This window comes from Rousettus aegyptiacus, unplaced genomic scaffold, assembly GCF_014176215.1.
Source record: "Rousettus aegyptiacus isolate mRouAeg1 unplaced genomic scaffold, mRouAeg1.p scaffold_m13_p_18, whole genome shotgun sequence".
In the NCBI taxonomy this organism is placed as follows: Eukaryota; Metazoa; Chordata; class Mammalia; order Chiroptera; family Pteropodidae; genus Rousettus; species Rousettus aegyptiacus.
Genome location: NW_023416293.1, coordinates 11,253,798 through 11,278,665, shown reverse-complemented (window position 1 = coordinate 11,278,665; position 24,868 = coordinate 11,253,798). Strand labels below are relative to the sequence as shown.

The following is a 24,868-nucleotide window of genomic DNA, read 5'->3' as shown; positions in this document are numbered from 1 at the left end:
AAACCACAACCCTCTCAACCTAGGATCCTACGTATCTTTCAAAACTAAGGGCAGAATAATGCTTTGTTAGACATGCCAAGGCTGGAAGAATTTAACAGCAGGAGACACCTGCGCGATCGTAAATGTGAAAGCGTTTCGGGCAGGAGGAAAATGATACCACATGGAAATCAGAAACTCTACCAGGAATGAAGAGCACTGGAAAAAGTACATGGATACGTACAAACGATGTCACGGTGACTTTAAAAAGGAGTAACGACATTACAGGATGTAAACGATCTGATTTCAAGACGTACCGTAATGCTACCGTGGGCAAGTCAGGGTGGTAATTAGCATTAAGACAGATAAATAGATCCATGGGACATAACGGAGTCTGGAAGTTAACCTGGATATTCATGAATGGCTGGACTTCCAGAGACTATCAAGGTGACGCAGTGGACAAGGGACAGTCTTTTCAACGAACGATGCTGGAGCAACTGGATATGCAAAACATGACCCTGGACACTTACTCTCACCGTATCCAAAAATTTACTTGAAACTGATCACAGACTAAATATAAGATCTAAAGCTACGCGACTAGAAAAAAAAAAAAAAAACGTAGGAGAAAATCTTAGTGATTTTGGTTTTCTTAAGATTTCTGAACTATGACATCAAAAGCACAAAAACATAAATAAAAATGAATAAACAGGACTTCACCAAATTAAAAGCTTTTGCTCTTCGAATTACCTTGGGAAAAAATAAAAACGCAAGCCAAAGACTAAAATAAGAAACATTTGCAAAATAACGATTTGTATCTACTATTCATAAAAAACACTCTAACAATGCAACAAGACAAACAGCCTAAGGAAAACAGGCAAAAGATTTGAATAGAGAAACTATCAAAGAGTTTAGACAGATCACAAATAGGTATGCAAAAATTGCTTAAAATCGTTCATCATTAGGAAAACACAATGGAGAAATCACAATGTGATGCTACTCTCCGCACACCAGAGTGAACAGAATGGAAAAGACTGGTCATACCGGGTGTCGGGCAAGGACCTGGAGCTCGGCTGGCGTTGTAGGACTAGCAGGGCAGCGATCTGGGGCGGCGGCCAGCTCCACCGAGGAGCGGGAGGACCGGGTGCCAGGCGGTGTGGCTCTCGAGGCTTTGGGCAAGTCTCTCATCCTCGAGCCCTATTGTCGAATACCAATAACAATTACTCAATCTACTTCACCAAGCTCTTAGGAGGATCAACTGAGATAATGTCAAACTGCTTTAAGGACTTTGAGTATCAATGTTAATCTGTCGAAAACTACACGACCTGGGGTAGCTTTGCAAAGGCGATTTAAACAAAGCAGTGGGAAAGATAAAAGGACACCATGATTGGTCTTTTCCTGTTTTCTCATTGCCGTTATGTAAACTAGTTGGAATTACTGTTTAAATGTAAATGTTTAATTACTTACAAGGTCTAGAAATATTTACAAAAAAATGTATTTCAAAATAATATATAGTTTTATCTGTCTAAACTAATGTTTACCATTAATAAGATTATACTATTCTCCATGGTGCTAAGCATTTGAATAGCTAATAAATAAGTCAGCAAATTGATGATATTTCTTAATATTTTAATTATCGGTGATAAATCTATGATTTGGCAGCAAAGGTCACTTTTCACAAAGACATTCCATCTACATCGACAAATCAATCTTGATTCATTCATTTTGCCTTTCCGTTTCTCCTGGTAGCTTCGTGAGAATCACGACCTCAGTTTTTCTAGCTCACCTTGGCTTAGCTCCTGCTGAAGACCCGGGAAGCTATGAAACTCCGTGCTCACTCCTCGAGCTTTCAACAGTGAGTTGGTCTCTTCAGCCCAAGCGCGAGGAGCTAACTTATCGGCAGCGCCATGAATAATTCGGGGAGCACTCTATCACTTATCTGAACACCCTAGAAACGAGGATACGAAAACGGAAAAGTTTGAGAAATTCATTGAAGAACATCAATCTTGGAAATCAGAGAAAACAAGAATATTCCACTTTTACCAAAGTTTCAACGTTTAAAGGGAAACAAAGAGGCATTGGTGGGCCAGGCCGGGGGGCGGCTAGCTACTGGCACCTCTTGAGCTGTGTTGTACGTGGCCTGCATTGACTCCGGAGGACTGTTTCAAAAATGATCAACGCATTTCCTGAAGAAACCCAGTGACCTGAGAAGACAAACGCCTTCACATAGAGTGGAAGGCAGGAGGAACGCAGAGCTGGGGTACAATCAAGGGGAAAGGACATTGTACTTCTCATTTCTAGATCTGCTGCTTCTCCATTTGGTAACGAAGCTGCGACACAAATGGATCATATTCATAAATTATTATCGCTGTGAGACAGCTGTCTGCAGTGTACTTGATTCTTTGTTTTGATTCTGTTCATGACATCACAAGCAAACTTGGCTGTAATTGTCTGTGTGTGTGTGTGTACAGGTTTAATATATAAAAAGGTACATAAATTCCCTACACGTATTGTTTTTATCTTTCCCTTTTGATACCTGCTTTGTACAGGGCATTTTCTGAACATTAATAAACAGCTGGACTCAATCATATGACTAATTTGGCCATGAATTCCCAGAAATGCTCTGTGCATCAACTATCATTACTTATCGCTTTTGTTTTAGTTTCAACGTGCGAATATTTCACATTTTTTAAAAATCTGAAACTTACCTGGTAAACAGCAGATGATTTATTCAGAAAACTGGAAAGAGCAAAAACTTCTGCCACATCTTGATGATTTCTAGACGCTAAATGCATCGCCATGCAGTCCCCCATTGAAAATCCTCCTAAAAGGAGCAAAAATTCACTTATCAGAATCGCAGGACATAGGCGACAATAACTTAAAAGAAGCTATGTCTGTGCCGGTCTTCCATAAACATTTAAAAAAAAAAATACGTGGAGACCGTTAAAGAAACAGAGCGCTACGAGGTTATTAGTTCACTTTAGAACTCACTAGGAAAGAGCTGCTGTGAGTAAGTCATGGCGTCCCATCTATACGGCCACTGGTGAGAGATTCGTAATAAAAGGAGCTCGAATCAAACAAAGAAATCATGTTTACCGAGCAAAAATATTTATCATAATACAAAATATGAGTCATAGTACATGTTATTTATTTAAATGTCTAATGTTTACTTATATTTTGCTTATAATGGTGAGTCCTCACATTGCAGCTAGAATTGATAACATGCATATTCTCTCTTATTTGCCAAACTATCAGATGCATCAGGAGTTATATTTCTATTGCCTGCCATAAAGTAGATATTTAGTGATCTCTGAGTTAGGAAACATGGTCAAAAATTTGGTTAGCTAGTTAAAACCTTTTTTGGAAACTGACATGATAATATAATTAAAACATATACACTTATAGAAAATTTTAGAAAAGTTTTAAGAAACTGATTTACAACATTTGCCAAACCTTATTATCTTTTGTATGCCAAACACTGTGCTAGTCAGTGGAGATATGACTGGACATTTAATGTCTGCTTTAGTCACTGAGGTATCTTCCTTATGCTGAGAACAGTGCCTGCTGGCACATAGTAGGTGCTTTGTAAATATTTATTGAATAAATGAACAATGTCAATAGCAGTTCCATAAGGATAAATTTCTGCAAGGAGACAGATTTATGTCATCAGGACCTATAGCTTTTTGGTGATCCGGTTTGACATTAAAGCAAAGCTTAGAAAGTACAGGCGTGAATGGTTGGTGTGTCCCAGCCAGTGATTTCTAAATCTGGCTTCTTAAAACAAAGATTGCTAGACTCAGCCCCAGACCCACAAATGCAATCTCAAAGCATGTGTCTAATTTTTCAAAGCTCTATTACCCATCAATGGAATGTATGAGAATCGCAGCCTTAGAAAAATATCAATAGCTGTAAGGCAGATGATTCGAAATTAAGTGTAATGGGTAAGAACAGAAAGTGAAAATAAGATGATGAGTTAAGAGAAATCCACATGTTATAGATACCAAGGCTACAGAAATAAAGTTTTTATTTTTTGGAGAAATTCAAGAGCTTAAATCATATTTTTGCTAAATTTACCTAATGAACATATTAAATGTGACTAGTGTGACTGAGGAACTAAATGTTTAATTTAATTTAAACTAATATTAAATTTAAAAACCATTGAAAGAATTTAAATTTAAATAGTCACACATGTGGCTAAGGGTTATCATATTGTACGATGAAGTTCTAGGTAATCTAAGCTGCACCAAAAATCGAAAAAAAGGCTTTAAAATTCATAAATGGAGCAAAAATAAAATTGATATTTCGTAAAAAGATAATGTTGAAGCTAAGATCATTAAATGTAACCTTTTAACGTGATAAAGATGTCTTAAAAATCACATCACAAGATAAAGTGTGAAAAAGTAAATTAGCAAATGAAAACATATTTTAAAAGCATACTTATTGAGAATATTTTACACTTCAAATCACCCCCTCCATCGCTTCATTTTTATTGGCCAGGGCAATGTAATCACGTCACATGGCTTCAGAGTCCCCTGATGGGACCAGCCTAACAACAAGAAAACACCCTCCCAATTGTGAAATGCCATCATGAACAAACGTCAATGAATCCTGCCAACGTGTAGCCTCGTGCTCAATTCTCATAGTTTACAAGGAAGAAAAATGTACTCACTGAAATCTTATTATTTAAAAATTTAATGCAAGCCCCTCACTCATTTATAATACCATAAAGTGATCTGCAATTTTTCAGCAGCCATTGTGACAGTGCAATCACCTTTAGCATCGGACACTACGATGAAAGGGACTTTGTGTATTTTTTTCTAACAGAAAGAAATTTAAAACAAAGGGCTAGTTATCTGAATTCAATTTCCATCTAAATGTCTAAAATGCAATATAAAATATACTGTTCAATAAGTAAATACCAAATAGTAAACTCATTGTAGGTAATGGTTATAATGTATATTTATAGTTGCTAGCAAAGTATTAAAATGTCAAGAGTTAACATTTCAACAGACATGTAAGATTAACAAGCTGAATAAAACATGTTAAAAAAATAATAAACCTAGCTTTTATGAACTCTTAAAATAAAATAAAACAGAAACTGTATATATATATACATATATATATATATATATATATGTATATATATATAAACTATGCTGGGAAAAATAAAACAATCTCTTTGAAAACAAAATCCGAAGGAAAAAATACTTAGAATTCAAGTTTATTAACTATTGAATAGGATTTTTAAAATACAATAAAATCTACCCTCCCTGAAAATTTCAACAATTCTTCCATTTAATTTATACACTACAATTATCCTTCAGAGTCAGTTGTGATAGTCAAAAGATTTGGAAATATATATGTATTTGTATATTTTTCTCTCATACCAAGTTATAGGATAAACAAAATATTTATCTTCTTTACGAAGCCGTGAGAACAGCAGTCCCATGTCTTTAAAGTTCTGATAATTGTTGAAGAACCACAAGTTGTTCAACTAAGACATATATCAGTTAAAAGAAAGTAGCAAAATGCTATCACTCATAAGTTTTAGCTCTAAGAAAAAGCTTCAGAAGAAACTTGTATAAGGTCAGGACGAGAAAGCTTGGAAATTCTGGTGCTAGGCTTTGTCTTGGTAATTCCAACTACTCTTTCATTTTTATTTTAAATCTTATAAAATTAATATATTAGTATACACCCACTATGCAAAGTGTCTCACCAGATGGGCAGAAGTGAGTCAACCAAAATTTCGCTACTCATACATAATTTTGATGTGGTTTTAAAATTGCGTTTCAACAGTTAAACACTCTAAATGTACAATTTTATACCTTACTTTTTCTTTCATGTAATATAAGAGACTTTTCGATTTGAAAGTCTTTCAACAGAATCACAAAACTCCATAATTATATTGTGTTCATTGACTGCATAGGTAGTAGATGCCTTCTGTGTATATATACACAGCATTCGATGGTCACATAATATTCATTTGTATTAATAGACCATAATCTTTTCACCACTTCCCTCATGATGGGTGTTTAGAGCATCCATGTAAATTGCTCAGGTGTAATTCCAGAAGCACCTGGTTATCCCTGCTTCAAGATTCTGATAGTATGCTCACAGTACCAAAATTCTTATCATCTAGTCATATCAGTAGTCAGGTTCTATACACCTCAGATCAAAGTCAAACCTAAATTACATCAATTTTTCTCTTAACAACAAATTATCACCACCTAGTGGCCAAAAAAGGAATCTCATCCCCTACAAGGTTCTTGACTAAGTCAATGGATCTGGGTTCCAGTTTGAACTCTGTTTTACAATAGCCAGTAATCTCTTTGAATTTTATGTTCATCATAACTGAAATGAGAATAATAATTTCCTATTTTCCCATTACAACGCTCGAGAGACACCATATATGAAAACAACTCGTATAATTTAAACACTAAGTATGAAATATTATGATACATAATGGTGAATCAAAACCTGTCAACTGTCATGTACACATCAACTACTCTAGTAGGATCACTACTGTACACACGCTTTAAGCACAACAACATACACAGGAAAAATGATATGCATGTTCCCTTTTGATTTCCCGCATTGTACAGAAAATACCAGAAGGAACTGAAGAGTTTCCAGACAGACATAAACAGAGAGGCAGATGATACTATAAAATAGGCTTGCATTCCGCACACTGGGCACTCTCGACATATTCATAAAACCAGAAGACATGATAATGTAATATTATTAATGTTCTCAGAATACAGGATTTGAACTCGAGTGTTACTAATAATTATACTGACAACATTCAGAAAGTAATTTGAGAGTTGCTATCTTATTGCTTGTGTGTTCCCTTTTATCATAGCCTCTGTAGAATCGTGTATGCTATCGATATATAGAATCGAATAAACTTCTTATATCTGATATTCTTAATGCAGAGAGTGAGGATTCACAAGTGTCTCTAAGCAGCACAGTTTCACGGAACATGTCCTGCACACTGACCCTGGGGTAGGGAGGGAACCGTTTGCCCCATTCTTCCCATCTAACCAAAGTTTATTTTTTCATTAACAAAGAAACATGTTTTCATTGATGAAAACGAAGAATTCATTTTCACAGCTAACACCTGCAGTCGACTATCATGTCTTTAAGTATCATTATCACCCTTGTGTTCCCCAAATTTTGAAACAGAGTATGTGTTAGTCTTTCCTCATTCTTTCCTGCCGGATCTGCTGCACTTAGTCCTCTTGCTATTCTCCTGGCTCTTAGACTGGTCAGCCCTCCGTGGCGTTGTAAGCGCAATCTTTCCAGAATACACATTTGATCACATCACCCTCTGTATATAATGCAAAAGTTCTAGGGATTGGAGCGCATACCAAACTAGCGTTTCCTGAGAGATGTGGATGTGCCCCTTGCTTTTTTGCATGGATATTACTTCCCTACTTGTTGACCAGTCATATTCTGACTCATTTTTAAAACTCAGTTGGAAGGTCATCTCTTCTAAGAAGCAGTTTCTAAATACCCAAAAGATTTACTTGTTCTTTTCTCAATGTTCCTACTGTACCTTGTACATATTTTGACAATACTGGCATTGTATTAGAACACTTTACTTCTGTATCTCCTTCATTAGACTATAACATTTTGATAGTTTTGTTGGTACTCCAGGGCTTAAAGTTTTTATTAACAATTTGGAGACTGAATTTAATATGAGAAGTACCGTTTCTGACCTGACCGAGCTAGGTAGACTACCCAGAAAAGGTTGACTACCATATACTATAAAAAGAATTGCTTTTCAAACTAAGTTTAATAAAATGCCACTGATTGAAATAAAACCACAGAAAAAGATTTGGCTCCCACCTACTAAAATATAGAAAAGTTTTGTTTACAAAGTTACACTGGTTGTGATTATAATCTCCGAGACAAGGGCTCCATGACCTCATAGTGTATAATATTAAGTCAGAAATTTTAACACATATTAAACAAAATCAATAAACACAGTCTGTATACCTATTATCTCCATTTTTTTCCTTTTCAGTCTTACGATTCTCTAATTTTTCCTTTATAATTAATTTTTAAAAATAATCTAACTTGACTAAGGTGTGTGCGTTTAACAAACATTTTTTCGAAATCGCGAATGCATTTTTCTTTGACTTCCCACTGAATCCCTTCTTCATTCAAATGTTCTGAGTAGCACTTAAATCTTACTAACTTAAAATGTACCTTAATAGACACTGCACGAAAGCATATAAAACAGCAGAAAAATATTAAGCAGTAACTTCTGTGTATATCACCTCTGAGCAATGAAAAAGAAGGACACACAGCACGTCCAGCCCTGATGGAAAATAAAGCAGCCGGTAGGGAAGAAGCGATGAGCCACCCGGGAGCCTGTGACGGTAGCACTGGTCCAGGTCCAGCCTGGCCCATCTGGGGTGACCACGGGCCAGGTGGAATCCGCAGGAAAACATTTTCATCATTACGTGCCAGACGCATTTGTAAGTATTTCAGATGAACTAATTCCGTTATCACAACTCTAAAGAGGTTAAGGAGATTCTATAGCTACAAAGTAGTGAATCAGGGGTTAGAAACCCGCAGTCTGAGTCCAAGGCCAAGTTCTTCACTATGTTAAATTGCCATCGGCTGCATTAGAGCACCTGCAGTTATATCCATAACTCAGGGAACGTATGTATAAATACTCTAATGCATAATATTCTAATATAGCTTCTTGTGCCACCTTTTCAAATAAATGAGATACTTGGTTAGATTGATATGGCAAATAACTGCAACAAAAATTCCCTACAGGACTAGAATGCTATTTTCTCTATGCGTCGAGAGCTAAGCTATGTGAAGAATCCAGCAGAGACAAAAGGAGTTTCTATAACTAACGTCGTATAGAGGTCAAGAATCACGTGCATTGTGGGGTATATGTTTTAATTCCAGAATCGTTACTGAAGATTTACATTCATTGGCTAGTTAACTAATAGTATAGGTAACAAGGACAAATGACCTTGGACTTGGACTTTTGTAGTCTCTTTCACATTTCAAGCTAGGGAAAAGGCTCTCTTTTACAAATTCTAAAATAAAAAAAAAATTATAGAAAAGCAGTAGAAAATCTATTTGAATATTTATTCAAGTTCTGGAGACCTTCCTAAACTGATAAATTATTAGGAAAAAAATCATAAAAGATTACTGGACAACTTAAAAAAGCTTTTTTGTGTGTCAAAATATAACAAACAGAATTGGAAGGAACGTAAGTGCAAATTAATTGCCACTTTTTCTTTACTTATTTTCAGCAAAGATTTTTCACAACAATATGGATTATTCAGTGAGGGTGTAATAAGATGGACATTTTAATACAAGTGGTAAAAGGTCAACTTGTATAATTTTTTGGCGAAAGGAATTTGACAATATTTATTAAGTCTTAAAAATGTTCGGTTAAATGGAGGAATCATGGGTTTTGAAATGAAGTTAAAACCTAGATTCAAAATTCTTACCTCTCTGACTTCACAACAATCCTGTCTCTTTTCAAAGATAAACAAGATGGAGTAACTGATGGCTGTGGGGAGGCAGAAGGAACAAGTAGATGGCAGTTGCAACTCATGGGATAAACGCTTTAACGTAAGTGAATTAGCGCATCTCCTTCCTTCTTTACGTGTGACGATTTTGTAGTTTTATGTTAAAGCCGTTTCTTATCCCAATCTCTCCTTTTCCCACTCATCATATTACTTCCAGATCTCATTACCTCATAACGTTAAATTAAATTAAATTCAGCAACTGGTTTTTCCACGTCCAACTTCACATCTCTCCACTTACCCCTCCTGCCAGAAAACTTTTCTAAAGCACAGTTCTAATTAACTATATGACTCGAATATCTTCTTTAATCATTCCTCACTAATTACCTATAGAATAAGAGATAAAAGGGAGAGTAGATGGCATTTATTGAGAGCCTAGACGGAGCCGAGCATCTTACAAGCATCGTCTCCTAATACAGACAGCGCATGATTATTCCCACTTCACCGATGAGGAAGCAGAGGTTCGGTGTGGGCAGCTCCGTGGCGGGCCGGCGAGGCACCGGCGGACGTTCGAGTGGAACCTGTTCCTGCCGCTCCATCACTATGCTCTTCAGCCTCAGTCCAGCTCGGCGTCCATGAGGCGTGTTCTGTTCCGACCACAAACTGTCCTCCAAAACCGCCCAGTGTTCAGATCGATGAAAACAACCAGCTCTACTTTTTTCCACTCCTATGTGCCGTTCGTACCATTCTCTACGCCTAGACCTCTAAACTATAATAGCTAAATTTTTATTTTATTTGAAATCAGCTTTATTTCATCGAAAATTTTATTTACCTATGCCTCTCACAATCTCAAATGCCCCTGCTACCTTCCTATTAAACTCTTCTCGAACAGCCTCAAAGACATCTGATCTCTTCTTCATCTGAATTCCTGTGATATTCAATTACTCAAATCATAGATTCACTGATCACGTCACGCCATGCCTCATAAACCTCCTAAGCATTTGCTCCGTGCCAAGAATTGTGGTAGGTCCTGGGAAATAATAATAATACGCATGACCATTCTCTTGGAGGAGCTGTCAGTCATACTGCCTAAGGGCACACACATCGCTGGCCTGCTGGTACTATGTCGCCACTGGGAGGCACCTCCTGGGCCCTTCCAGGCTGTAAGCAATCGTGAGATAGGTTCTGTTTTATTTAGCTGTGTGTCCCTTCGAGCATATAACACATTGCCTGGCACACAGCAGGAACTTAGAAAAGATTTGGTCAACGGTTGAATGATGGAGTCGGTCATACCTTCAGACATTTCGGATTCCGTCTTGTGATTATGTTGTACCCTCCCCTGGACTGAGTTGGGTGCCCTTCCCTGTGCTCCCCTCAGTCCTCCCGTCATGGTCTATACTTATTTCTATTAGAGTTAAATGTAGCCGTTAAAACGCAGATACACAGAAACAGAGAGACGCAGAGGTAAATATAGATGAGGAACCGGAGGCACAGAACAGCGGTGTCGCAGGGCTGGAGGACACTACTGTAGAAGCCGAAAGCAAGGCAGAAAAATTCATCATGACGCGAAGCCTCTCAGCTCAACCAATAGTTCAGCGCGTCAATAAACACAAAGGAAGTTTACTAATTTATGCAAGTTCTGTCTATAAGGAATTTCAATGTGCATTTTAATGTTCTTTAGAACTTGACAGATAATTTGCTTTATGATTTCATGAAACGCAACTCATTATAGTTATGTTTAAAAAATTCCCTTGCCAAAGTATGTTTTCTGCCGGCCGCATTCTAAACAGTCAATCTCATTCTGTATGTATTATAGAGATTTGATAGTTTATGTATTGGATGATTATAGAAAAGGATAATAAGCAGGATAAAGGGCTTATGTAAAGGCATGTTATATTCCCTTGGGAACAGAAATTGCTAAAGATGTTTAACGAAAGTTTATACCTTATTCCTGTGATATTATCGCTGAAGAGTTTACTGTTTGTGAACTTGATGTTCTATTTTGACTGTGAACTCTACCTTAATCATGGTAATATAGCTTAAATATATTTATAAAACCTAAGCTGATTAAAATAAATTATTTTTAAAATAGAAATGAATAACTGAAAATTAAACATGAGTTTCTCAAATCATGTGACTATTGAGAATAAAGTGAATTCAAGTTTCATGAGCTGTTGTTTAGAATTCTAATATCTTTAAATCCCTTAATAAGTTTATCTGAAATTGTGAACAGGTCAAATGATATACGAGTGCTCCTTAGATAATATTCCATGTGAAGTTCAATGTATAGAATTAAGCAAAAGTGAAAAAAAAATTAAATTACCAACATTTAAAGGTCTTACCTATTAATATCCTATTTTTCTCGATGACACTTTTTACTTCATCATCAATCACATCTGTAAGCACTTCACACATTACGTTGATGGATTCCAGGCGTTCTGGGCAGTCATTAGATATTTTAAATCTGTCAAACCATACATTGGAGAGTCCTCCTTTCAGAGGAGTAGATGGCCTGTTTAAAACGAAAAACGTGAAAAAAGAAAGAAAAAAAGGGAATGATCTTAAAATGGATGTTTTAATTTCTAAAACATTAGTGTTTTGACCAAATAATTTTAATTTCCTCCATGTTTCATAAATGAAAAAATTCATATTAAAAGTATCCCCATGCATATTGCATTAACTTGTCCATATTTATATTAATTTATTAATATTTACTAATGCTAGTTCATCATCGCTATTCTCTTCATCTATTAAGATTCATAAATTCCCCAGAAAGACCCTACAAAAAGCAAATTTTATATACATATATTATGTGTATATGGTGTGTGTATATATATTTTCTGCTCGATTTAAAAAAAAATGGCTAATCAGGTCTACTTTTGAAACATCCGCTTCAAATTACTTTTTTTGAAGTGCTCTTGTCATTGAGAAAGGCTCTTTTTTCCTTCGTGTTCTTCTGATCAGCTCATCCACACCGTGTCGGGGTCACACCGACCGTGTGGCGGTGGGTCTGGAGTGTGTCCTGAGGCTGGGTGACGCGGTCCCTCTCACGCTGCCATCATCACCGCCGGTGTCTATTTTAGACTTGCCCTGCCTATTCTCAGACATCGTTCTTATTTGTCTACAAAATTTATCAATATTCAGTGAATTTTAAAGTAATTTCAAATAATTCCCCTTCAAAATCCTTGTGGGACTTTACCTAATATTGCGTGGTTGCCTGGGAATTCACATTCCATGACATAAACCTGAGAGGAGGAAAGGTGTTTTTGCAGACGGAGCTCGCCCCGGCACCTGCCACATTCTGACCTTCACCTAAGTCTTCTCCGCCATTGTCCTCCCAGGTTCCCAGGGGGTGCACAGAAGACATGGTCCTGCCCCATCTGTCAAGAAGGGCTCCTACAGAGCCTCAGTTCTCCCCCACTTCTGTAGGCCTTCTGACCTCAGCAGCTGCTTTGCTCACGAGAGGTAAGTCAATTGGAATCAGAAGGACAGAGAAGACAGAAAGCGTTCAAGCCTCCCACCTCCCAGAATCCCTTTCTCAGGATCAACCTTCTTACTTTGAAAATGAGAGCAGGTGCTTTCCGCCTAATGTTAATGTCACTGTCAGACAAAATGAAACTCTGAACTCTATTCGATTTGCCACCAAAGCCACGATGATCTCCTGGATGAAAACTGAACATACCACCGACTTTAAAGCTGAATTCAGCTGTTACTGTCTTAAATGATTTCTACTTCCCTTTTCATTTTATTCTGTTATTTCTGTGTTTGTCTGTCTAAACGCTTAAATAAGGGTGATATCATAGGCTAAGATATGAATCATTCTGGGAATTCAGCCATTAATAGAAAAAAATGACATTCGCTTTACTTTCGTCTTTGACAGTGTCTTACTTAATTAGTGATAGATGTTCCATCGAGGTAAAATTCCAACGGAAGTTTTACTAATATAGTAGCTTTGAATTCCCTCTATTCTCTAAGGAAATTAAAATTCTGTCCAAAGGAGATAATTGGGAAATTTTAATGAGACAGAATAATTTAGAACTCTTTTGCTAAGAAAACATAATTGAGAACGCATAACTCTCTTAAGATGCTAGAGTAACTGTTAAATGAAGCATAAAAGTAAGACTGCTTTTAAAATAGCTGACAAACTGGTACATATGTTATACTCATTCACCTTCGTCCTCAAATAAATCACTTTATTAGCTGGTATAACACTGCTCAGACATTACCACAATAAATAAATATGTTTGGCAAAAGACATCTATGTGGCTCCTCAATCAATCAATCAATCGAACCATTACACACTGGTAAAGTATTAAGCTTGAATAAAATGCCCAGGGTTGGAAAAGAAAAAGAAAAAGAAAGAGTTGACATTCATCCGGATACCACGTTCTGTTTGGATCTGTGTTCCCCAGAAGCCATCAAATCGAAGCCACTCATAACCTTTAAGATAACGTCATTGGGCTCCAGCCGTCCCTCGTCCTCACTGCACAGAGGCAGCCCAGCATTCACGGCGCGTTTCCCTCTCGCTTTTCTGCAAAGCGGACAATCTCATTACTGAGCCGGGGGCTTTGCGTCCACCAGTCCCTGTACCTGGAATGCTCTCCGCCACCTCTCTGCATCGTGGGCTCCCACCGATCCCTGAGATCCCAGCTCAAATGTCACTTCTGCAGGGGAAGCTTCTTTAAGCCTGCCATTTATAGGATACCTCCCCCTGCCCTACAACGCACACAGAGACTCCCGATCACATTATCCTACTTGCCTGTCTTAACAGAATTTATTGCTATTCGAAGTTAATATATTTATTTTCTCTCTCTCTCTCTCTCTCTCTCTCTCTCTCTCTCTCTCTCTCTCTCTCTCTCTCTCTCTCTTTCTTTCTCTCTCTGCTCCCTCCCTCTTTTTTCCCCCATTTCTGTGTGAACTCCTTGAGAGTGGAGCCTTTATCTTTTCTACAGCGACACCCTCAGTGTCAAGGACAGTATTTGTTGAATGATGAATGTCCATAATCATTCATGTCACTTGGATGATCTGTGTCAGATAGAAATAAGAGAATATCTACAATTGTTTTATTTTGCTCTGAACACCTTTTGACTTGATTTGTTCTAAAATCTGTACTGTGATTTCTAGGAAAAGGTCAAATATTTTTGTTGCTTTTATTTTTTTGAAGCACATATTTCTAAGAAAACAAGTTTGGACATACTAATAGGTATTTAAATGTGCTATTTAAAACACCAAAAAAGTAAAACTCTTTATTCAAAATAGCTTTTTCTAGTAGGGCTCCTTCCCAGTGACGTGAGCTTACAGTACAGACCTACTAGGATCAGGAGAGGGTCCCTAATGTCACGTTTCAGGTAGAAATCTGAAATGACAGAATAAAGGCCTTTATAACACCTGAATTGAAAGTGTCTAACCCTGTTTTGGAATATGTGTTTAATGAAAATATAAACATGCACTTCATATAAAATAATAGCCAATCAAAAAGTCAAGGCACTATGTAGATCTTATTAATTACTTTTAGAATTTTTTTGAAACCAAGAGAAACGATATGTCATCATATAAATGATTAATGGCTTGTTAAAAATTGTTATTATTTTTAAAATGGAAATTCTAATAGTAAACCCAAACCAAGAAAACTCTTAATTACAAATACAATTAAAGTATGTCATAGAAATAAAAATCTTTATTGAGCACTTCAGTTACATAGAGTCTAAGTTAAGAGAATGAAAAAAAAAATGGAAATGAAGCAATATTTTCCATTTAGATCAACACAGCAAGCTAATTGCTGACTTTTACTTAATATGCCCTTAACTAAACTGATTAAAAACATCTATTAAGCAGGGTCGAGGAAAGGAATACCTTATAGCCAAAATGGCAATTTACAATTTAAACAAAACGGACTGATACGCTGTAATGGACCGCAACTGGGTAAATATAATAGACTACTGTTCTCCTCTTACATTTTCAAACATGTATGACTGTTGAAAGCAAAAATCAAAGCTTTGTTTGATAGAGTTTTCAATGTATACAGATGAAATACATACAACAAAATGAAGAGAGGATAAAGGAACCTCTATGTTGTAAGTTTTCTACATTTTATGTAAAGTGGTAAAAAAAAAAAACCCAAATAAATGAAAGGTTTGATACCTATCTTGTAATCTCTAAAGTAACAGGGAAAAAAAGGCAAAAATAGATAAATAAAAACGAACTATTAAAAAACTCTAATAATCCAAAAAGAAGACAGAAAGGGAAAAAGACTGAAAAAGAGAAGCAGACTTAAACATATCAATAGCTACATTAAATGCAAATGGTCTAAACAAATCACTTAAAAGACAGAGACTATCAGATTGGTTAAAGAAGAAAAACAAAGCGCAAATACCTGCTGACTATAAAACAAAACAAAACAAAACAAAACTCAATTTGAATGTAATGGTATAGACAGGTTAAAAGTAAAAAAGGTAGACAAAAACATACTACGCAACAGTAACCAGGAGAAAGCAAATGGATGGGAAAAGATTCTATATAAATGGTAGACACAGGAAAGCAGATATATTATTATCGAACAAAGTACACTTCAAAGTATTACCAGAGATAAAAATGAACATTTCATAAGATAAAAGTAGGTACTGATGAGGAAGACAATCGCACACGGGCACCTAACAATATCACTGAAAAACACATGCAGAGAAACTATCAGAGCTAAAGAAACAACTGACCAATTATAGTTGGAGATTCTAACAGCCTTTCTTTAGTACCTAAAAAACCGACTTAGAAAAAGGACTACGCAAATATAAGACTTGAGCAATACTGTAACTACCTTCACATATGGACATTTCTAGAATTCTAGACACACGAATGCACGTAGCACAGTCACCAGGCGGACCGCATACAGGACTGTGTCAGTATCGGAAGACGGAAATTGTGCAGAATATTTTCCCTGACAGCCATGAGATGTAAGACGAACTGAGACAACAAAAGCTTCAATCAATAGAGATGTGATTCGCATTTGAAAACTAAAATGTTTTAGAGCTTGAGATTTTAAATTACATATTAAATGAAGTTTCTAACTGCTCTGTGAGTCTGAGACATCTGGAATGAAAACTTGGTGATGTCTGCGTTTTTCATAAAACAAAGGAAAAATGATTTCACGGTAATGTTGAAAACCATTTTCTAATCTGATAAAATATTAAACCAGTCTTGCTTGTTATACTGTTTATAAGACCCCTTCTGATATTTAGAAAATCTTAAGTCAAAAGTCTTGCATCCCTGACCAATGACATTTGATTTCTCATATGGAAAAGGACCAGTGAAATACAGCAGAGCTAAAGAATGTACGAATTGCTGAATATTTAACACAAAATAACTTTGCTAGGTCAGTTGAGGGTTCTGCTGTTGATATTGAAAAGCAACAAGAGTACTTTACAAACTTATTTGATTTGCATATGAGTAGAAGAAAACTAACTGGCATTATTATCCTTAATTACATATGTTTTATTTTAATATTTTATTTGCTGTGGCCTGATCAAAGATTGGGTCCTGAAATGTAATATTCTAGAGCACAGATAGATCCTGTTTGTAGTTAAAACATATTTATATACTCTTTCTGAATATTTTTGAAGAGCTCGATTTCCAGAATAGGAAATTACAAATTGCACTGGATTATGCGGGCTGTATTTCTTTATTTTAGAAATCTTGGAACCAGTGAAAACAGGAAAGCAAAACTTTACAACTCCATGCTCAAGAGGGTAAATTTGAGACTAGAAAGCCTTTTGAAAGAAAATTGAATTTTGTTTTTAATGTTTCTGACCTAGAAATTAAGTCTAAAAATAAAGGAAGCTTAGTACACAAAGACCCGTTCTTAAACACAATCTCGACTTTTTTTTTGTATTGATTCAAAGACAATAATGCCATTCAGAGTGTAATTACCTCAGATGTTTGTTTTTCTAAAATATAAACAGCTGAACACACTGCAACATTTTTTTTCCCCCTTGAAGGAGAAACAAGACTAATCATCTAGTATGTGAGGGGCAGAGGCGTAGCTTAAAATGGGACATCTCAGCTGAGATGTGGGACTGGATCATTTCTGTAGCGGCGACTGTCCTACGAATTTCAAGTTGTTCAGGGACATAATGGCCTCTGCCCACGAGATGCCAGTCACCTTTTAAGCTGCCCTTCCTCCGGGCTGTGACAACCAAAAATGTCTCCCAGGACAGCCAAATGTCCCTGAAGGAGAATCACCCCTGCCTGAGAACAAGTGATTTAAATCATTTTATTAAAAAAAAAAAAAATCTTACAAGTTCAAGAGCTGTAACTCATGAGAAATTTAAGTAAAAATGATGTTTTGATCTAGAACAGTGGCCCCCAACATACTATCTTGGTAACTCCTTTTGTTAAGGTCAAAACCTTGCCATCCCTAGCCACATATGGCTATAGAGCAATTAAAAATGCAGCTAGTACAACTAATGAACTGAACTTTTAATTTAAATTAATTAGCGTCCAACTTGACATGTGCTGTATATGTAAAATACACACCAGACTGCAAAGATTTGGAATGAACAAAGGAATGCAAAATAGCGTTTTAATAAGTTTCTATTGATTCCATGTTGAAATGACATTTTGGATCTAATGGGTTGATTAAAATATGCTACTAAAATTAATTTTATCTGTTTCTTTTTGCTTTTTTTTAATGTGGCATCAAGAAAATTTAAATTTGCATATGTAGCTCATATATTTTGTTGGTTAACGGGTCTAAAATGTTTGATTATCTGTTCAAATAGCTGCGGGATATAAAGACATATAACGTCAAAGTTACTACATAATATTTGTAACCGGTATTAGATCAGTGACCTATTTCAATAATTTCATATTTTACGAAATCACAACAGTACCCACAAATAATTCTTAGTGTACGTGAAGAATTCTGGACTCTCAGAAGTATCTCTGGCCTCAAGTTTGAGATAAACTAGCCTAGAGATCTTTGGCAGTGGTGAAGACACAAAATTCATAAGCTGAAAAATATTCCTTACCAGAACCGCGTTCCCAGTGATCTTCCATTCGGTTTTATCAGACAATTACATTTCTATTTAGGTTGAAATGAACTGATCTTTCCCATCCTCTCTGTCTTTCTCCTTCCCAACTGCACTGCCTTAAAAACCAACAGCAAGTGACAAGCTCTTTGGACATTTCCAAAGACGTCCAACTTACAGCACAAAAATAACCCCCCGGTCACTATTAGGTCTCTTATTGGTGCCATCAAACTATTAAATGCCTCTAAAATTATATTTAAAAAATAACTTTTTTGACTGCTAATTCTCACGACAAAAATATCATTTTATTGTTTTACCTCGTTCGCATCTGTCAACCGAGGTTAAGTAAAATCTTAATGGGTGTATAAAAAAAGTCCATGAATGTCTGGTTCTACTTCTCCTTAATACTAAGTTAACAGAAAAATAAAGCAAAGCATTTGCATAAGCACATAGTTGATTCACAAAAATAAATCAAGAATAGGTAAAGAGAAATCAGATTGGCTCACACAGTAGTCCACTTATGCCAAAAAGGACTTGCAAACCCCAGTTTAAAGCATATGTTCAGCACAGATGACAATGTAGATAACGATTTAATAATTACAAAGCAGTGGTTTGACTTCAAAACTGTATCAACCACGTGACCATGCATCTACAGGCTGTAAAGTGAACTGTTTATTAGGTAGTCCACTCTGTATTCCTATTCTTGTTTACTTGATTCAAAAGCTTTACATTAGTTCTAAAACCTTTTAAGGGTAGAAAGGATGCCATGGATTCCTATTCTCAAGACTATGAACTCTGGGTTAATTAGATAATTAAAAAGATTATGTTCGTTGGAATTGCTAGTTTCTTTTTTGGGATGGATGGGGGGGGGAAGGGAGTGAGAAAGATGAGCAATTTGCAGGCCAGAGGAAGCAGAGGCCTGTAGGCCATGCTTGCGACAAAGTTCAAGGTAAGCAGGGAACGCTTTACAAAGAGGGAAAAAAATCACTTACCCAGCAAAATGTGACTCAATAGTGTAATTGCACCAAAAAAAAAAAAAAAAAAAAAAAATCTGGGCATAAAGTACCCCAATTTAAAATATTTTAAAAACAGAATTAAGCTCAAAGAACACCTAGCTAGTACACCTGTTTATGCTTTATGGCACATAATTATACTGAGCTGTGGGGTCAACTACGTACCTGCGAGGAGCTGTCGGGTAAATAACTTTTATGTGTTGGACGTTAAATTGTGATTTAAGACCTTCTTGATGCACCTTCTCGGTCCCGTTCCAGAGCCACCTGATGAATCACAAAATATAGATTAAGATAAAACATTGTGAAAATACGGTGTATTTAAAAGCAGTTTTTAACTTTGGTGGGGAAAAATCTATGCATAAAAATAACTGTACAGAGACTACTTATCAATATACATTAATAGATCAGGCACCAATAGGTAGAAATAATTTTGATTATTTTACTAACTTCACCATTGATCACTTTTAAAGACCTCGTTTAAGATTGAGTTTTGAGTTTTCCCATCTGTTTAAAGGGTATAATAGGAAAAATAAAGTCAATCAATTTTTCTAAATAAAAAAATCTTTTATTTTCTTTTCTGATTTTAAATACTGTCATTGCTTATCTTCAGTTTACACAGTAAATTCCTAAAGTGCCTATAAACTTTTATAGTTGGAACAATGTAAATCAATTTTCTTTAAAATAATAAAATCCATCATAAGGGGGCATCCCACATACTTTCAGTTTTAACTTGAAGAAATTAGAATTTAATTTGCTAACATGTTTACATGGCCTAAAATAAAGATATGTTCTAAGGCTGAAAATTAACCAAATGTAAGAATTAATATGTGTATTTCCATTAAAAAAATAGTAATAATAAAAAGGAAGGAAGGAAACAGAGGTCCAACTTATATAGTCCTGAAAGGGAAATTTTAAAGGTAATAACTTTAATTTTTTAATCAATCAATTCATTAAGACATCGATTCAAAAACTATCTACTGAATCCCTACTAATGTGTCAGGCCCAGAGGCAGCGATGAGAAGGTGAGGGAGAGAGAATCTTTTGTCCCACAGAGTATATAGTTTATTGTGAGAAACAGACATCAATCAGTCCAATAATTATACACGTAAACGTGAAAGATGAACGTAACCGTTACAAACACGAGACGCTGGTGTGGCATGGGCTCACTGTATTCGGAACCGACCCAGTGCAGGGGCTTGGGGATAACGCCCCTCGAACGTGCGCTGTGCAAGACGAGGTTCATTTTGAGTTTTACCCACTGAGACGCGTGTCCATTTCACGCCTAGAACAGGACTGGCGCAGACCGGGTGTCTGACAGACAGGTGTTAAACGGTCTGAACGAAGATCTACGGGGTGGTGAAAAGCGTAGTGCAGAAGCAGACAGCACCTCGGGCAGCATCGGGCAGATGCTGAGACTCAGCCATCTTAGCTCTTGGCTGTCATAGTGCTTTACAGGAAGGAGCGGTAATGACAGCTCAGACCCGAAAAGCAGAGAAAGAAAAGGAAGAGCGGTGAATGGGTGAATGCAGATGAGGCGAGGGCCATGCTTTTAAAAATAACTGCAATAAACAGTTTGGCTAGCTTTTGTCCCCAGTTCCAAAGAAAGAGGTAACTTCTAAACTTTTAGAATTTCCTGAGTGATTTGAGTGTCTTTGTTATTCATGGAAGGGCCCTCAAACCACAAGACAGTTTCTGCTCGGGGTGATGACTCAGGAGAGGAGTGGGCCAGCCAGAGAGACCAACCATGTGACTGAGCAGACCGAGCAGACCGGGCCTTTGAACCATGTGATATCAGTCTGACCTCCAGGGAGTAGAGGAGGCTGGAGACTGAGTCCAAACACAAATCAGTCATGTCTGTGGAATACAACCCGAATCAAAACTCTGGACAGGAACCTCAACTCAAATTCCCTGCTTGACAATATTCTTCTGGGCACTGTCATACCTCGGTACTGAGAGGGCATTGCATCCTGGAGGACGACAGATGGTTCCGCTGCTCTGGTCACCTTATTAGCACTGAAACCCCCACACTGTCCGCCCTCCTTATTCTACTTCCTCTACTACGCACAGAGGATAGAACTATCCTCTACTACATATTTCCTCCACTCGGATGTCAACTCCACGAGAGCAAGGATTTTCGTTTGCTTTCTTCACTGCTGAACGCCCAGAGCCTGGAACAGTGCCTTGCACACAGCAGCCATGTATCAGACGTTCCTTGAATGCATGGATGGATGAACGACTGAGTGGTTGCTAGGCAGTTGGGTAAACATGTCTAGAGCTCAAATGAGGCCTAAAATGGAGACATGCCTTTGCATCACCTGTATATAGGTAAAAATAGCATCCCATGGGCTTATATGGAGTTTAGCCTAGGGAGAAAAATGTAGGACGAGAAGAGGCCCTAGGACTAAATATGGAGGAACCTCAACAGTGATGGCGAGATAGGGAAGGATGAGTCCCCAAAACAAACCAGAAGGAACAAATAGAGGTAGAAGGAACCGGGGGAGGGGTTCAACAAAGCCCAGTGCTGCTGACAGCTCAGAGAAGAGGAAGATCCAAAAATGCCCATTACGATTAGCAACAGAGGTCATTGGGGACTTTAAGAGCCAGCTCAATTAGCTGGCTGAGACTAATTAGGGAGAAAGCAAGACATGCGTAGTCTGGGCCTCCGTGGACCTCACCTAAGCACAGTAAGCAGAAATATGATGAATACCATCGCAATGAGAACTACAGAGTCCTAAGGAAACATATAATAGAGTGAATTAATCTAATCTGGGAAGCCAAATAAAGCTAATTAAACTATCACTTGTTTTTAATCATCCCTCAAAAAGGTACTTTTTTGGTATTTTGGCAGTAGGAAAGGCACACATTAAATTGGCTGTACATAACTTACATTCTTATTTGTTCTTTACGGCTGCCATACGTAACCCAGATGAGAACCTCGGGCTCTTAAGATTAAAACAAACAAACAAATAAACACAAACACTAAATCTGCCTCTAAACACTCTTTTTCAACCTTGAAAAGCAAAGCTGAACGCTATAAAACGTCTATCCACCTAGTCACGAAGTCTCCTTTTTTGAAAGCAAGCACTTTATTCCAAGTGTATGGTAAAACTATTAGAATTGGCTTGCCCACATGTGGATTAATCAGAAGCCAAACATCTCCTCTAACAACCACATATGTTAAAGTCTAATATAAAATCATACTCTTAATAAGAATTTTATTTACTAAAATGGAGATCTAAATATACAGAAAGTACATCGTACTTGTATAATTGGCAGAATTCTTTGGAGTAATACTTTGCTCAAAGTACAAAGGGAAAAACAATATATAAAATGTATATATAACTTGATTTCAGAGATATATAGTTACAGGTTATAAAAAAGTCATGATTTGAAACTGAAAAGAATAAGAATACTTACTTTAAGCAAAGTAATCCAGGAAAAGTCTAGGAGTGTTTTCTAAAGATCTTATAAAATAATTAAGTTATTTATTAAAAGGAGTATGGTATTGGGGAATTTCTGAGTGCTTATAAATGGAGTCCTGAGTTGTGTTAGTAATAATCGCATATTTATAAAACTTTGTTATTATTGTAGACATTTTACCTTCTAAATATATTTCATTAGTCCCTTTAAACGTTGTTGGCCCTTTTTTCCGTTTCCAAAATAATACATCCTAGTTCCGAATTTTTTCACCTTGCATTTTCCAAGCACTGATTTTGGAGTCAGAGAGATCTGGGTTCAAGTCCCAAATCCACCACCTTTTATGATGACAGCCAAGTGACCTTGGGGACACTGTTCGACAAATCAGGACTCATTTCCAAAATGACAATACTTCCCACAACTGCCTGCTTTCTTGGTCTCTACCCTGTGCCTTTCCAATTCCCGCCATCCTCTCAAGCCTACAGATAAGTCTCAGCTGAAAGACCAAGCTCTCTGTCATGTGTGACAAGCTCTCCATCGCCTTAACAAAGCCTAACCACAATTTTCCCCTCACGATTCACTTGGCATTAAACCATGCACCATCTTGTGATCGCCCCTGCCCTGCTGACTCAAACTAATTGAACTGTTTTTGTTTTTAACTTTAGGTAGCCCCCCCCCCCCAGGACACCAACTGCATTTCATTTCTTAAAAAACAAAACAAAACAAAAAACAAACAAAAACCCCCCAAAACACACATATTTCCCAAGAAGTTGCCCTGGGCCAAGGTTCTTATTCCTGAGGAGCTCAAGTAAGGCCCAGTGGGGCAGACCGACCACAGCGAATTGCGAATGAGTTTAAGAAACGGTATCATTCCCAAAGGCAGGTAAGCGGGAGAGTATGTGTCTCTGAGACTCAGACTTGACTTTGTGCTCTACTTTGGGGTGTTTAATTACAGGAGGTGGGGGGGGGGGGAGGAAGGAGGAACCGGAGAGACAGGCACTCTGGCCCTGGCACTGCGCCTTACAGAAGAGGGGACCGTCAATGCACATGATTGGAGTTAAGGGTGGATCTCAATGGCTTCCATTAGCATGGGAGACTGGGGGCGAAAAATGGCAAGAAATAATCCAGCGCGGATGAAAGCTCGAATCGCTAACACCTGACCCTGAGAAGCAGTGTCTCCAGCAGGGGACTTACCTTGCTAACTGGCTCTGTTTGGGCCTGGGGGAGAGGGATGCGGGAGGGCAAGGCTTGCACTGGAGAACTCGGGGGGCTGGGGCTGGGGCTGGGGCTGGGGCTGGGGCTGGGGATGGGGATGGGGCTGGGGCTGGGGCTGGGGATGGGGCTGGGGCTGGGGCTGGGGATGGGGATGGGGATGGAGCTGGGGATGGGGCTGGGGCTGGGGATGGGGCTGGGGATGGGGATGGGGCTGGGGATGGGGATGGAGCTGGGGATGGAGCTGGGGATGGGGATGGGGATGGGGCTGGGGATGGGGCTGGGGATGGGGATTCGGGGGCGGAAGCTGGTGGAGCCGCGGGACACCTGGGCCGCCAGCGAGGACAGTGGGCCAATGGCCACAAGGTAGGAGAAAGAAAGGCAAGGTGGGGACAGCTCGGGACAGGTCCCCAGGCTGCGTGCGTGTCCACAGCCGCGGGGCGAGCGCGGACAGCCACCCTCTCCCGAGACCAGCGCGCCCCACAGGGGCCCGGCGGCCCGCTCCCTACTGGGGCATCTCTGAGGGCGCCTGGGGGGATGTCCCCCAAGCTGCAGAAAACGGGGACGCGAGCTGTAATCCACCTGAGCCATGCAGGAAAATCAGGGAGGAGGCGCTGTGCCTCCCAGCCGGCGACACCACGCACCGCCGCGGGCGGACCGTCCCCGACGCAGCCGCCATGGACGCTGTCGCCGCCGTCTGGCGCCCCGCCCCGCGGCCGCCGGGGCGAGGGAG

The 24,868-nt window shown here is 38.2% G+C and overlaps 1 protein-coding gene across 1 annotated transcript; it reads right to left on the bottom strand.

Annotated features, from left to right (window-relative positions):
- Positions 1-1,637: 1,637 nt before the first annotated feature.
- LYPLAL1 (lysophospholipase like 1) lies at positions 1,638-24,822 on the bottom strand. The gene is given in 8 exon segments (XM_036235447.1): positions 1,638-1,736; positions 1,739-1,885; positions 1,888-1,921; positions 2,682-2,797; positions 11,816-11,985; positions 19,672-19,711; positions 19,714-19,770; positions 24,718-24,822. Coding segments are annotated over 8 exon segments (708 nt in total). The 5' UTR covers positions 24,815-24,822; the 3' UTR covers positions 1,638-1,689.
- Positions 24,823-24,868: the final 46 nt, after the last annotated feature.